Genomic DNA, 16406 nt, shown 5'->3' on the forward strand with positions numbered 1-16406 from the left:
TCTCCCTCTCGTTCACTTTCCTCCAGCTGTACCGGTCTTCATTCTCTGCCTTTATACCTGCAGTTCTACTCCCCCGCCCCTGGAATGTTCTCTCTCCAGATCTTGTCAAGACTTACTCTTCTGCATGAGGTAGGCCTGTGCTCAAATGGCACAGCAGCAACGCCTTCCTTTCCTGACCACTTCTTTAAAACAGGGCTACCTCCCCCACCCCGTCATTAATCTCTATTTCCTACTTTGCTTTCTTTCTCTTCATAGCATTTAACTTCTAATCATAGGAAATGACATTTTGTTTACTTGTTTATTGTCTGTCTCCCTAATCATAACAAAAAGTTTCATAAGGTCCAAGTCTTTGTTTTAGTCACTATTGTATCTACAGCATGTAGAATACATTCTGCTACAAATTATTCAATAAATATTTGGCAAATAAAGGAATGTAATGGATAATAGAAGAGAGAAAACAAATACCAGCTACAGCAGCCAACTGACCAGTTGACAGAGGTAGACTGTTACTTCTACCTCAACTTCCTTGCTTGCTGAATCATAAGTATGTATGTGTTTAAACTTAACCTCTTCTCTTAGCTTTCCTCTTCCACCACTAGTGCACTAATGGTGCTTAAATTTCCTTTTTTAAAAATTCATAGGTTGACAGAACTACAAGGACAGTAGATAGCACCCAAATATGCTAGACTTGAAGCTAACTGCATTAACTATCTCATTGCATTACCCTCCTTTGGGAGAGAGTATGAATATACTCCAGTCACATACAGAGTAATTTTATTATGTTGGTTGGAACATTTTTTAAATTGCATGTATAAGGATGTATGTTGGCTAGCCAAGGACTGCATTGTTATTTTTGCCTTCTCAACTTTCATTTTTCCTCCTTCTGTAACATCCCCTAATTTCCCTCTGAAAAACAATATGCAAATATGCAAATGCAAATAGGACTACTAACCAAATTCTCTTAGTCAGGGGGTGGGGTTACTTGACCCCACCTAGACCAATTTAGACCCTTTCTCCCAGAAATTTGACTCTTGTATAATATAAAAATATGGGAAAATGCTTAATCCAAAATTTTGGTGGTATCATAAAGAGAATGGTCATTAGTTCCTGCTATAATTTCTGTCTCTTCTGAAATATGCTTCTTCAGCTTATCTTTCAATTTCGTGAGCTGCTCCACACCTTTTCTTAACAAAACTTCTGTTTTGTTTGTAAGTCAACAGAAGTAACTAAACCACTGTTTCTTCTTTGGAAAATGTGGATAACGTTGACCTAACAGGATTTCAGTGTAATGATGAGATATTCATCCACTTATTCAAATGTTTGAGTGCCTACTACTGACCAGGCCTGTGGGGATACAGAAACAGAAGAGACAAGCCCAAAAGGGAGGAGTGAAAGAGTGACGCCATGACATACTGAGTGCACAGGTGCTCTGGACGTTCTGTGAAGGGACGGTCTTTGATGCAAGGAACACTTCCTTCACTGTATTAGACTGAACCAGATGAAACTGGCAATATTCAACCATTCTGACCTCTAAAAGCAACAATTTCATATGGTTAAGCCTAGCAGTAGAAAGGAAGCAAGAGAAAGAAATTACAAATGCAGACAGACTTACAGATTTAGGAGCGGGAACTAGAAGAAGCTGTTCTAACCTGTGTTGTTTGTATGTAAACTGTTTAGAGTAATAGACAACAGTTTGCTTAGGCATAGATTTCTTTTTGAAATAAGTTTATGGAATCTGCATTCCTAAAGGATTTTTTATAGAGGAACAACATTCACTTTTCTGTACATTCTTGGTGCTGATGGGAAAAGGGGATGGGTTTCCAAATCTTTAGGTCTTGACTTTATCTTTCTGCACAACTTAAAACTGTCCAAATAGTGTATGTTTAAACCCTCAAAAATACTTAAAGGACTAAGACAGCCTATACAGAAACAGGATAAGATCATGCTCAATTTTTAAAATAAACTAAAAATGAAAATCAAAGAAATTATACACCCAACTGAATACTGAGAAAGAACACAGGCAAAAAAGCACAACAGCAGCTTTTAAACTATTGTTCTTTTGAATCTCTGTTATTGCTACTGCCTTTAAACCAGCACTGGTTATTTTGTAAAGGCCTAAAGTGGACTCTTGTTAGACTTAAGAACCAATGCTGCAGTCTTACTATGGGTACTGTTCTGCTTCCATCCTCAGGCTGCTTTGCCACCCATCCCAGTGAGCTACCCAACAAATGCTGCTGTGGAACTGTGCACCGCTAGCAGTGACAGCACACGGCTCTGCCGTCAGCACAACTCAAAGCCTGGGTAGGTGTGTCTAGATGACAGAACCTAATTTACAACGGAGGTGGACAAAATAAGTCCCGGGCATTTTCAACTTCTATAGAGGAAGCAGTCTCTGCCTCAAAACCCAGCTTGAACAACGAGAAATTCCCCAAACACAGAAAGGGGGTTCAGATTCTTAGTGTTCAAAAATACTCATAGGTTTTCACGGCAATACTTAACACATTCCAATGATAAAGGATATACATGGGGTGCTGAGAAGAATAGAAATGAGTTTTCAAAAAAGTCGTAAGAGTCACACCTGTAGAGAGTTATATAAAAATCTTCAGTACTAATGGAATCTAAAATTATAACCATACCTTGTAGTAACGGAAATAGTCTCGTTCTTGCAGCTTTTTTATTTTGGGGAAGATTTTGAAGGTGTTGAAGTTATCGATGCTATCAATATCACACAAGCAGTCATCTAGGACTCCAGTGACCTGGGCGAAGAAACATGTATAATTGAAAAGATGTAAATTACTGATATTTCAACCTTAACAAATCTGTACTATTACATAAAAAGATAAATGACGCATTCAACTTAGCTAGTATTTGCTGATTAAGACACGTAACATTTAAAGCAGTCACTTTTTACAATGGTCAGTTAAATAAAGAGCAATAAAAGGATTAGATATACCCATTCTGAAGAACTAAACATTCCTGTTCAGTGGTCAAAAAGAAAGCTACTGAATGCTTTCTCCCTTACCTGAACATATATAAAATCCAAATAGTCATTGGAATGCTAACACAACTTCTTCCAAGATTAACCTAGAAATCACGTGCTGTAATAATATTGCTACAGTAACTCTGTCTTCCTTTCAGACTGCCACTTACGGAACACTTATGTGACAGGCATGATGCTAACAGCACCGCTTATGTTAACTCATTTATTCTTTAAATACCCTATGAAATGGTATTATTATCATTTTATATATAAAGAAATTAAGGTTTAGCAAGGTTAAAATCATTTTTCCAAAGTAGACATGAGACTTATTCCCAAGTCTTACTGTATTTTGAAACACATGCTCTTATCTGCTACTCAAAGTATACATTAATCGAAGAAAAGAAACTGATATTTACAAAGTGAGTTCACAGTCCAAAAATCTCATAAAATATTCTGCAACTAAATTTAAAAACAGGACTCATTAACATGTACAACTTGGATGAATCTTTATGGAATTATGCCGAGTAAAAAAAAAAAAAGCCAATCCCAAAAGGTTACATACCATATGATTTCATTTACGTAACATTTTTCAAACGACAAAATTTTAGAAATGAACACATTACTGGTTGCCAGTGCTTAGGGACTGGAGTAGGGGATGGGACCTGGAGTTGGGGAGTAGGGTAGGAAGGAGGTAGGTGTGGTTACAAAAGGGCAAAAGAAAGGATCCTTGCAGTGATGAAATTTTTTCAGTATCTTGACTGTGGTGATGGACACACAAACCTATATGTGTGATAAAAATGTATAGAAGTAATCCATACATACACAAATGAAACAAGTAAAACAGACACAAATGACTGTATCAATGTCAATATTCTATTTATAAAATTACACTATATGTTTACAAAATGTTACCACTGGGAAAAACTGGACACAGTGTAAAGGGTAGTAACGTTTTTTGTATTATTTCTCACAATTGCATGGAACCTACAATTACCACAATTAAAATTTAAAAACAAAAATGGAACTCAGTCTGTTAAAGGTTATTCATGTGATCCACAAGAGGAATATATACAAAGAATGATTTAAAAAAAAAAAAAAAAAAAGGAAACTTCCCAGTTGTTTCTGTCTCATACTTTTTCTCTAGGAGTGTGTCCCCAAACTCCCTACAACATAAAGAGTTAGAGCTATATTACCTTGAGATAAAGAAAAGGGACCATTATCAAATACTCTGGCTCTGAAATTCTATTATGTTTTGCTACCCCACTTACAAAGATCCTGTCACTAACTCCACCTAATTTCATTCCATTGCTCTAAGTTTACTACTTACAAAACTTCAAATTTCAAGCCCCTAAATAATAGGAGAAAAAAAGGAAACAAAATACACACCGAAAATCTTTCTAGCCTTTAAAAACATTTTACCCAGTGACTGCTCATTCTTACAAATTTTTCTTAAATTGTTGACTTTTAGTTAGTAAACCACAGTATTTTTAAGAATTTAACTGTGGCAGGGGTTGGAGTAAGGTATATAAAAAATACCATGCACTTGTTTCTAACTCTTAAAGACTACTACTAAGACAAAAACTTGTGTATAACCAAATTAAAAAAAAAAAGAAATTAGACAGGAAAAAGAAATAAAAGGCATCCAAAGTGGAAAGGAAAAGGTAAAGCTCTCACTATTTGCAGATGATATGATATTACTCACAGAAAATTCTAAAGACTCCACCAAAACACTGTTAGAATAAACAAATTCTGGAAGTTCTAGGATACAAAAATCAATATACAAAAATAGTGTATAGCATTTCCATACACTAATAAGAAATTATCAGAAAGAGAAATTAAGAAACAATTCATTTACAATTGTGTTGAAAACAATAAAATAATGCCTAGGAAAAAACTTAACCAAAAGGTGAACGACCTATAAACTATAATATATTGATGGACAATATTGAAGATACAATAAATGGAAGTCCATTCCATACTTATGGATTAGAAGAATATTGTTAAAATATCCGTAGTACTCTAAGCAGTATAAAGATTCAATATAATCCCTATCAAAATTCCAACAGCATTTTTCACAGAAATAGAACAAACAGTCCTAAATATTTGTACCATAAAGGACCCAGAATAGCTAAAGCAATCTTGAGAAAGAACAAAGCTAGAGGCATCATGTGTCCCAATTTCAAACTATATTACAAGCCTAGGACTTCCTAGGTGGCGCAGTGGGTAAGAATCTGCCTGCGAATGCAGGGGACATGGGTTCAAGCCCTGCCTCAGGAAGATACCACATGCCGCGGAGCAACTAAGCCCGTGCGCCACAACTGTTGAGCCCATGTGCCGCAACTACTGAAGCCCATGTGCCTAGAGCCCATGCTTTGCAACAAAAGAGGCCACCGCAATGAGAAGCCCACGCACCACAAATGAAGAGCAGCCCCCGCTCACCGCAACTAGACAAAGCCCGTGTGCAGCAATGAAGACCCAACACAGCCAATAAAATAAAAAATAAACTTAAAAGTCTATAGTCATCAAAACAGTGTGATATTGGCAGAAAAAAACAAACATACAGATCAACAAAACAGAATAAAGAGCCCAGAAAGAAACCCATGAATATATGGTCAATTTATGACAACCGAGCCAAGAATATATAATGGGGAAAGGATAGTTTCCTCAATAAACAGTGTTGGGAAAAAAAGACAGCCTCATGTGAAAGAATGAAAGTGGACCACTATCTTAAAGCATACACAAAAATTAACTCAAATGGATCAATGACTTGAACATAAGACCTGATACCATAAAACACCTAGAAGAAAACACAGGTGTTAAGCTCCTTGACATCAGTCTTGTTGACTTTTTGGATTTGACACCAAAAGCAAAGGCAACAAAAGTAAAAATAAACAAGTAGGACTGCATCAAACCTGATTTAAAAAATGGACAGAGGATCTGAACAGATATTTTTCCAAAGAAGACATATAGAAGGTCAACAGGTATAGTACATGAAAACGTGCAACATCACCAATAATCAGGGAAATGAAAATCAAAACCACAATGAGATATCAGATCACACCTGTTAGAATGGCTATTAACAAAAGAGAAGTAACAAGTGTTGGCAAGGATGTGGAGAAAAGAAAATCCTTGTGCACTGTTGGTGGGGATGTAAATTAGTGCAGCCACTATGGAAAAAGAGTATGGAGGCTTCAAAAAAAAAAATTAAAAATAGAACTACCACACAATCCAGCAATTTCACTTCTTGCTATGTGACTGAAGAAAATAAATATACTAACTTGAAAAGATATATGTAGCCCCACATTCACAGCAGCATTTATTTACAATAACCACGTATGGAAGTGACCTAAGTATCCATTGATGGATGAACAGTTAAGAGAAAATGTGATATATATACACAATACATCCAGTCATGAAAAAGAATGAAATCTGGCCATTTGCGACATGGATGGAACTTGACATTATGCTAAGTGAAATAAGATAAATACCATATGATCTCACTTACACGTGGAGTCTAAACAAAACAACAACAAAACTAACAAAAAGAAATCCAAGCCCATGAATACAGAGAACAGATTGGTGCTGTCAGAGGTGGGAGTAGGAGGGTCAGTGAAATGCAGGAAGGGGGTTAAAAGTATAAGCTTCCAGCTATAAAGTCATGGGGAGGTAATGTACAGCATGGTGACTACAGCTAATAATACTGTATTATATATTTGAAACTTGCTAAGAAAGTAAATCTTAAAAGTTTTCATCACAAGAAAAAAATTTCTAATAATGTATGGTGATGGATGTTGACTTATTCTGGTGATCGTTCACAATATACAGAAATATCAAATCATTATGTTTTGGCATTACACCCAAAAACGGATATAATACCAATCATATCTGAATAAAATTTATAAACAGAAATGGAATACCGCCAGTATCTTTGAAGTCTCTTTTTAATTACATTCATCTCCCTCCTCTTAGAGGTAAAAATTTTATTTTTGTTAATTTCTTTTCTTTATAACTTCATCACATATGATGTATTCCTAAACAATATACTTAGAGCATTCTTTTCTCTTGTTTTTGAACTTTAACATTAATATAACCTAATGTGTGAATTGTTATGTGACGTGCTTCTTTTGCTAACATTTTATGTTGGTATTTATTCAAGATGATGAGTTTTGTAGTAGTTCATTTATTTTCACTGCTGTAAATGTTACATTATATGAAAATATCACAATTTATTTGTTCTATTGTCGACCTATATGGTAAGGAGAAAAATGACCCCCCAAAGATGTCCATGCTCTAATTTCTGAAACCTGCGACTATGTTATTTTATGTGGCAAAAGGGACACAGCAGATGTGATTAAGTTAAGCAATTTAAGATCGATTACACTGGATTATTCAGGTGGAACCCATACAAAGTTCTTCATAAGAGGGAGACAGGAGCGTCGGAGTCAGAGAGAGACTGGAAGATGCTACACTGCTGGCTTTGAAGATGGAGGAAGAGCCCACAAGCCAAGGAACACAACAGCTTCTAGAAGTTTGGAAAAGACAAGGAACAATTCTCCCCTAGAGAAAGGGAGAAAGAATGCAGCCTTCTTCACATCTTTATCACACCTTTGAGACCAATTTGCAGACTTCTAGTCTACAGAACTATAAGATAATAACTTTGTGTTATCTTAAGCCACTGAGTTTGCAAATTTGTTATAGCAGCAATAGGAAACTAATACAATGCATATTTAGGTTATTTCCAAAATCAGCTAAAGAACAATGCTATACAAACATTTTTGTACATATCTCCTGAATATATATGTGTGTAAGACTTTCTCCAGGTTATATGCTTAGGAGTAGAATTACTATAATAAGTACATATTCAGTTTTACCAGGGAATGGCAAGCTTATTTCCAAAACAGTTGTACCAATTTATACCCTAAACAGTGGATGCGAGTTACTGCTGAGTCAAATCCTCATTAATATTTTATATTAATCTATGTTCTAATTTTTGCCAATCTAGTAAGCATGAAAGAGTATCTGATTTTTTTTGCACTGATGAAGCACAAAAATTCTAATGTTTTTTAAAACATTTGTATTTCTTTTTGTGTAAAATGTCTGCTCATATCTTTTGTTCATTTTTCTACTGTTATCTTTTTTATATTGACATGCAGTAATCAATATTGCTTTTTCCTTTTTCTATTTCACTCTTCTAGAACTCCAGTTATCATATTAGACCTTCTTACTCTATTCTCCATGTTTTTTTTTTTCTCTTTTTTAAAAAAATTTTATTGGGGTATAGTTAACCCACAATGCTGTGTTAGCCTGCGTGTCTAAAACTCTAACATTTACTATCCTGTTATCTTTCTGGACTTTATTCTGAATAATTTATTTGTACTTCCTTTCCATTCATTTATTCATTCATCCAACGCATTTACTGAGGGCCTGACATAAGCCCTGCACTGCTCTAATTACTGGGAATGTAATATTAGAAGAAAGAGAAAAAAACAGATAAAAATCTGCCCTCCAGGAGTTTACATTCTCATAGGAGAGGGGAAAAAAAAATGAATAAGTATAGAGACTTTTAGATGGTAATAGTGATATGGAGGAAAACGAGAATTGAGACAGGTATTACAGAATTGGGGCTGCTAAATTTTTAAAGAGGGATAGTTATAGAAGGTCTTAATGAAATTTCAGCAAAACTTAAAAAGGGGAAGGAGCAAAACATGACTTTATGGGGAGGGAGGGGATGCATTCCAGGCATTTTGAATACTAAATGCAAAGGCCCTCAGGCAGTAAGCTTGCCCAACAGCTCTGAGAAACAAGGAAAACCACGTAGTAGGTAAAAGGAGAATTAGGGTACCATTATTAAGATTTTGGCTTTTCTGAGTCCACTGTTTTCTCACACCAACCAATTCTCCACCTCTCCAACATCAACTGGGTGCCCAATTCGATTCTGATACTATCTGGAATTAGAGCAGACTCCACAGATTAAGGGTTTAGTAACATAGGACCACCCCCACTTTAGACACCAGTCCCAAGCCCTGGGCCACCCCTGTACTGACTGACTGGCTATAAACAGTGGTTCCCACAGCTTCCCTCCCAGGTTTGATAATTTGCTAAAATGGCTCACAGAACACAGGAAAACACTCAACTTTTACTGGTTTACTGCAAGTGGAGGAGATGCACAGGGTAAGGTATTGAGGGGTACAAGTGCAGAACTTCCATGCCTCTGCGCTGCCCTCCCAGCAAGTTCACCAGCCTGGGAGCTCATCAAATCTCACTATTTTAAGAGTTTTCACAGAGCTCAATCTACAGCACCCCTCTACCAAACCTGGAGGTCAGTGGGTGGGGCCCGAAGTTCCAATCCTCTAAGCACCTGCCCTTTCTGGACCAGGCTCATCCTGAAGCTCTCTAGGGTTCCCACCTAAGTCACCTCATTAGTATAAACTCAGGTAGGACTGAAAGGGGCACTCTTTTTTTTTTTAATTTATTTATTTATTATTTTATTGGCTGTGTTAGGTCTTTTTTTACCTGTACAAGGGCTTTCTTTTTTTTTTTTAGTTGCGGTGCGCGGGCTCATTGCCGTGGCTTCTCTTGTTGCGAAGCATGGGCTCTAGGCCTGTGGGCTTCAGTAGTTGCAGCACGTGGGCTCAATAGTTGTGGCTCACGGGCTCTAAAGCGCAGGCTCAATACTTGTGGCACATGGGCTTAGTTGCTCCGTGGCATGTGGGATCTTCCTGGAGCAGGGATCGAACCCGTGTCCCCTGCACTGGCAGGTGGATTCTCAACCACTGCGCCACCTAGGAAGCCCCTGAAAGGGGCACTCTTATTTCTCAGGAAATTGCAAGGGTTTGAGGAGCTCTGTTGCAGGAATAGGGGACAAAGAGCAAGTATGTTTTTGTATTACGTATACCACACTGAGTGAGATAGGAAGTCGCTTAGAGAGTTTTCAGCTGAGGCTACAAGGAATACGGAGAACAAGGTGAGGACAAAAGGCTTCTCTTTTATGTTGCATGGTCAGGAAAGACGACAATTTAGGTAAGTGGACGTGGCAGATAAGGTGACACTTTAACAGAAATCTAAGAGAGTGAGTGCATGAGCCACATGAATACATGAGGAGAGTGTAGCTAGGCAGAGGAAACGGCTAGTCCCAGGGCCTCCATGCAAGAACACATGTTCCGTGTTTGAGGAACACCAGGCAGGTCAGCTTGGCTGCAGCGTACGTTTAAGGGCGAGTCGACTGTGGGAAGGGCAGATTTGAGGAGAAAAAAGTAACCAGGAATTTGGTTCCTGATACATCAAGTTTGAGATACCTATTAATTATCCAAGTGGAGACACTGAAAAAGTAGCTGGATGTACGGATCTAGAGCTGAGAATCTTAGTTTGGAGCTTCTGAGATGACCAAGGTGGAGAGAAGAAATAGTACAAGATTTGAACCCTGAGGTTCAAACGATTAGTGATCAGGCACAGAAAAGAGGAACAAGCAAAGGATTCTGTGAAAGACTGGCCTGTACAAAGACAGGGAGGAAATCAGAAAAGTATACTATCCTGGGAGCCAAAAAACATATTTCAAGGACAGTGAGCTGTGAAAAAACTCTGCCAAAACTTTTTAAATCTTAGCTTTACCAAACTATTGCCTTTAGCAGCAAGGAAGACATTGGTGACCTTGACGAGCAGTTCTGGAGAAGTGGTAGAGCCAAAAGTCAGGCTGGAATGGGCTAAATGATCAGAATAGAAAAGATAAAGATAACTCTTTTGAGGAGTTTTCCTATAGAGGGGAACAGAAAAATTGAGCAGAGTCAGAAGAGACAGATGGGTCAAGAAAGAACTTTAAAATAGTAGAATTAACAGCATGTTTTATGACAGTAACAGTCCATTAGAAAAGGAAAAAAAAAAACAACAATGATCCAGGAGAGAAAGGGAAGATTTGCTCCAGCCATGTCCTTGAACTGGAAAGAAGGAATGGGACTAAAATACAAGTAGAGGGATTGGCCTTTGATAAGAGCACAAAGAGTTCATCCACGGTAATCTACAGGAAGTCAGAATATATGGGCCAGAGACTAGTAGGTGGACAGGAATAATTATTCTTATTACTCCAACTCTATTAGTGAAGCATGAAGCTAAAAGTGAGAATGGAAAATGAGGTGTTGGAGGATAAAGTAGAAAGAAAAGGACATAAGATGGTTGTCTAATAATTATTTTTTCTGCTGGGTATAATCAGCTACTTAACCCATCCACAGAGTTGTTAATTTCATCTCTAGAACTTCTATTTCAGTACGTTTTAATCTTTTGAGTCACTCTTCAAAATTTCTTGTTCTTTTTCATACTTCCAAGTCTTTTTATTTAAACACATTAAACATAGTGATTTTAAATTCTCTCTGATATTTTCAAAATCTAAGGTCATTACAGGTCTATTTCTATAATCTAGATTTCTAATATCTCATTCATGGGGTCTTTGTGTGTTTTCTGACTTCTTGACTGCTAGCTTATTCTTCTTGACCTTTATCTTCAAGAATATTTTAGGGCCTGGGTTGTAAATAAATTCCTCCAGAAGGGACGGGTATTTGCTTTCACCAATAAACTGGGAGTACACCAACCTGAGACTGCTACAAAGTAAATTTTCTACTTGAAAATTTTCCAGCGCAGGTGGCATGAATTTGTCCTGTGTCAGGGCTGGCTCATGGCTACAAATTCTCAAGGTAGGTTTTTTGTTGTTGTTTTGTTTTCCCTTCCCCTAGCAAGTTTCTTCACTTTCCCCTTACTTGTGCTGGGTTTCATTTCTCATTTACCCTTATATTGAAGATGTAGCTGCTCCAAGCCCAAGATTTATGGTGGGGCCTCCTTTTATCTCCCTCTCTTTGGGCAGACACAGGCTTTATTTCTTGTTCACTCTACTCCATGCAATTGTTAAGGCAGAAGCTCAGGGTCTTCAGAGTTGGGGGGAAGTCAAGGTAATGGGGCTGAAGCAGCACTGTCTGAGTCTCAAGATTCTGGCTTTTCCATCTTGGTGAGGGTGGGGGGAACTTTATATATTCCTTTATTTCATGCCACCTCAGAAATGCATTTTAAAAAGTTTTTAAAAATATTTGAAGTTACTTCTTTACAGGAAGATTAACTTTATATCACTTGTATGCACTACGTTTTTGGTTCCTAGTGTTTTGCCATACTACAAAGCACATTTGCATTTTATTTATAAGTACATGGGGTATGTGATGTACAAACACCTATCATTTCCTGTGTTTAAAAATAATTTTATGCTTTTAATGTAAGGAGATAATATTCAATATAGTCATCTCCTTAACTGACTTCTTGTGAATAGAAGTATTTTTCAAAAAATAGAATTCTTCCCTTTATTCTTTACTGTTTTTCTTCCAATTTAGTATATGAAAGAGAAGAGAAAGAACTGGCTTGGTGCCACCCTTTTATTTTCCTTGGTCTCCCTCTTCCTTACTTCTGTACCACAAAGAAGCAAGCATACGGAGATGCACTGGATAGACCAGAAAGAGGCCTACTCAGGCTCCAGTCTAATCTTGTTCACTTACTTAACAAGTGTGATATTAATCATGTAAGCTCTTTAATGTCAGTTACCTCAACTTCCCGACAGATGTGTCAAATAAAATGAAGTAATGTATATTTAAACACGTTACAGATTAAAGTACTATCTAAAATATGATCCAACACCATATTACAAAGTACTACTGGAAACAAAAACCATTCATATTCATTTTTGCGGATTCTTTGGCACAATGCTACCTTGAATATGCACAAATCTTTAACTGCTGAACTATATATATTCATTAGGACAAAACGAAATTTAAATTACATATATTCATTTGGATGCATGCAGTTATAAAGTATTAATACATATAATTAGTGACTGGAACCTACACTGGTGATACAGTATACACTTAATATATGCTATATAAAAAGAAAGAAAATAAGAAAAATCAAATTTGAGAAAAATATCTAAATGTAAATTCTACTCAAAAAGAAACAGCCCACTAATAACTAGAAAATAATTTTGCCAAAGACAATTTGGAAAATATACTTTTCGTAAGTCTGGTAGATGCCCAGATTGCCACTATCTATTTCAGTGTTTCCAACTGGGGTTAAACGATAGTTATAAGGGTAACTGCATTAGTTACTTGCAAGGCTGGTTTAAAATGCTGATTCCTTGTTCACACCCAGATGCATTAAATCAGAACACCCGGTAATGGAGCCAGAGAATCTGCATTTTTAACACCTCCCACCCTCCCAACCAAAAGTTTGCCCCTTTTATTTTTATCACATCATTCATTTGCAAAATATTCAGACAGGTGCAGAAACTGAATACTTGGGCACTCAGGGATTCAGAACACCGTAACGCTCTGAAAAAAAGTGTCTGAATAAAAAGTCAGAAAAACATGTTTACACGGTTACCCGCACAGTCATCTTCAATTTTACTTAACAATCAGCATTAATTGCTTCAACCGACGTCTCCCCTCATTAGCGGGCCACCTGAGACACCTTATTTTTTGTTTTTTGCTCCTAGTAGTCCGGCCACTTTGCAGCAGGCGCAGGCGAGAGAGCACCTGGCAGCAGTCTATTCAGATTCCGTATTAAAAAGCAAACACCCTTCTTGAGGCAAAAGGCTCTGGGATGCTAACCCTCTGGCTTCCAGCATCCTGAGAACCCTTCTGTAAAGGTCCGCCTCACCAAGGCAACCCCCAAACCCCCGTTTACCAGCCAGCACCTCACTGCCGGTGGAGCCCCGAGGCCGCACGCTGACCCCCGACCCCCTACTCGGGCTCACCTGGCGATACCACTTACGAGTGCCTACAAGCTGGGTAAAAACACAGCGGTCCCGAGCAGGGGGAAGATGCCAGGGGCTCTCCAGCCCCGAAAGTCGAGGACGCGAAATCTCGGTCCCCTCGCGATGCACTCGGCCCCCGCAGGGTCGCGGGGTCTGTCACCTACCGCCCCCGCCCTCCGGCTCTCCCCGGGGAGGGCTTCCCCATTTCTCCGCGCGCTCCCCTTCCCTTCCCGTCCCCTCTCCCGCCACACGCTCGGCCGCTCAAACAGCAGAAAGATAGAAACGAAAACACCTCGGGGAACCGTCACCATCTTCCTCTTTTTCCTGCCCCCCCCCACCCCCGCGAGCGGCGCCATCCCCGCGCCCCGCAGGCGGCTGGCGGGCGTTTCCCGGCCTCGACCCCCAGGGGCTCAGCCCCCCGTCTCTTCCGCTCGCCGCAAACCCCGCCGGCCCCTGCGCGCGCCTCAGCCGCGGCCCGGTCGCCGCCGGCGTCCGGCCGGGGGTCCCCGCGCCGCCATCACTCGGGCTCACCTGGACCTCGACGACGCTCGGGAGGACGCTCAGGGTGAGCAGCAGCTGCACCGCGGCCGCCGCCCCCTGCCCGGCACCGGCCCGCCGGGCCCCCCGGCTCATGCTGCCCTCTCCCCGCGCCGCGGCCGGCCGGGCCCCTCGGGGCCGGGGAACGGCGGGCGGCCCGGGCGACGACCCACGCGGACGGCTCCCGGCGGCCGAGAGACTCCAGTGTCGGAGGTCCGCACGCCCCTCGGGAGGCACGGATCGCTTTCCGCCGCGGCGCCCGGCAGCGGTGAGTGAGGCAGGCAAGCCGAGCGCCCCAACTTCATCCCCCAGGCGGCCCCGCCCCCGGCTTCCCCTGCGCCCGGCCACGCCCCCCCCCCTCCGAGCGCGAGGCCTTGTGGGAGTTGTGGTCCCGCGCGGCCCGGAGGGTGCCTCCAGCCGGAAGGCGGGGCCGGCGGCGGGGGGGGGGAGCCCGGGAACTACAGTACCCGCCACTCCGGGGCCCCGGGCTGCGCGGCGGCCAATGATGGGGGACCACGCGAGCCTCCAAAACAAGAGGCGGTGCGGGCGGCTGGGATGGAGCGTCCTCCCACGCAGCGGGCGGCTCCTCCCTCGGCAGTTGCTCCTGGAAACGGGGCGGAGGGGCCCCTCCCTGTGCGGTTGCTCCCCTGACACCGCTCGGCCGCGAGGCTCCAGGCTTCGCCGCAGGATCTACGCAGATGAGAAACGGGGGCTCTTCGTCTTTCGGTGTCAAGCGCCTGCTTTGTCTCATCCGCTTTTCTGTAGCTTCACATCTACCGTGGGAACCACCTGCGACTTGTGGAGATGGCTCCGGTTCCTCCTTCATCGTATACGCTCCGGCCGTGGATGTCGTCTTCCGCCACGTCCAGCTCCCATCCCTGTGCGGACACACACAAACAATGCGCGTTGAAGAATGGGAACAAACCCAAGTTCATAATAAAATCTGGAAATGGGGATGAACACAGAAAATTGTGGAGTGATAACTGGGTTCAGCTGCCACCTCGAGAACATTCTAGCCACTTAACAGTGGCTTTAGACAAGTTACTTAATCTCTCAGAGCTTGTTTGTCCGTCTGTAAGTGCACTCATACCCACCTCAAACATTGTTCTAGGGTTGCATAAAATTATATATATAAAGGGCTTAGTGTGGTGCCTAGCACAAAAGAAATATTCAATAAATGACAGCTGCTATTTTAATATCCTTGATTTCTTGTAAGCTAGTAATACATCACCTTACGTTTATGGAGTGTGCATTCGTTTCCCATCACTTTTATAACAAATTACCACCGATTTAGTAGCTTAAAACAAATTTATTATCTTACAGTTCTGGAGATGAGGAGTCCAAGTTGGATCAGCAAGGCTGCATTCTTTCTAGAAGCTTTCTCTAGGGGACAATGTTTCCTTGCCTTTTCCAGCTTCTAGAGACCACCTGCATTCCTTAGCTCTTGTGCATCACATTTCACTCCCTCTGCTTCTGTTGTCACATGCTTCCTCTTTCTAACCCTAACTCTACCGCCGCCTCCTTGTGAAGACCCTTGTGATTCCATTGGGCCCACTAGATAATCCACAATAACCTTCCCAACTCAAAATCCTTAACAGAAGCACATCTGCAAGTCCTTTTCGCCACATAGGGTAACATACTTACAGGATCTGTGGATTAGGGCATGGACCACTTGGGGTGGGGGGGCATTAATCAGCCTACACGTAGTGCGTTATATCTTATGAAGCACTTTCATAGCGCAAAATGAAAATGCAGGGTCTTGGCCCAAAAAATAGTAAGAATTTCAAGACAGTGACAGCAGAGCATTAAAGCCAAGGGCAGGGCCCTTCTGAGCACAGGTCCCATGCCCAGAAGTCAGCCCCACTCTCATTTTCGTCTTCAGCACCTCTTTCTCCTGCCTCTAAACATGTCTAGCTCATCCCTAGCTTAAAAACAAAAAATTTTTACTTGATTCTTCCAACTTCTTTTCCATCCCTCCTTTTCTTTTCTTTGCCAAACCTCTATTTTCTGCCCTCCATTTCCCTCTTTCCCACATAGAAACGTGCTCAGTCCCCATCAGTCTGCTAAAGCTTTTATCAAACCCAGTGGACTTTCCTCAAGCATCCTCATCTCTCA

General features: G+C 40.9%; 1 protein-coding gene across 1 annotated transcript in view; it reads right to left on the minus strand.

Moving 5' to 3' along the window:
* Positions 1–14592, minus strand: part of ERO1B (endoplasmic reticulum oxidoreductase 1 beta) — a 56320-nt gene extending 41728 nt beyond the window's left edge. The window contains exons 1-2 of the mRNA XM_057734429.1: positions 14286–14592; positions 2637–2756 (exon numbers count right to left, since the gene is read on the minus strand). Coding sequence (XP_057590412.1) covers positions 2637–2756; positions 14286–14387 — 222 coding nt within the window. The 5' untranslated portion in view covers positions 14388–14592. The remainder of the gene's footprint in view (positions 1–2636; positions 2757–14285) is intronic.
* Between the last annotated feature and the right edge of the window lie 1814 nt (positions 14593–16406).

Source organism: Hippopotamus amphibius, chromosome 5, assembly GCF_030028045.1.
Source record: "Hippopotamus amphibius kiboko isolate mHipAmp2 chromosome 5, mHipAmp2.hap2, whole genome shotgun sequence".
Lineage (NCBI taxonomy): Eukaryota > Metazoa > Chordata > Mammalia > Artiodactyla > Hippopotamidae > Hippopotamus > Hippopotamus amphibius.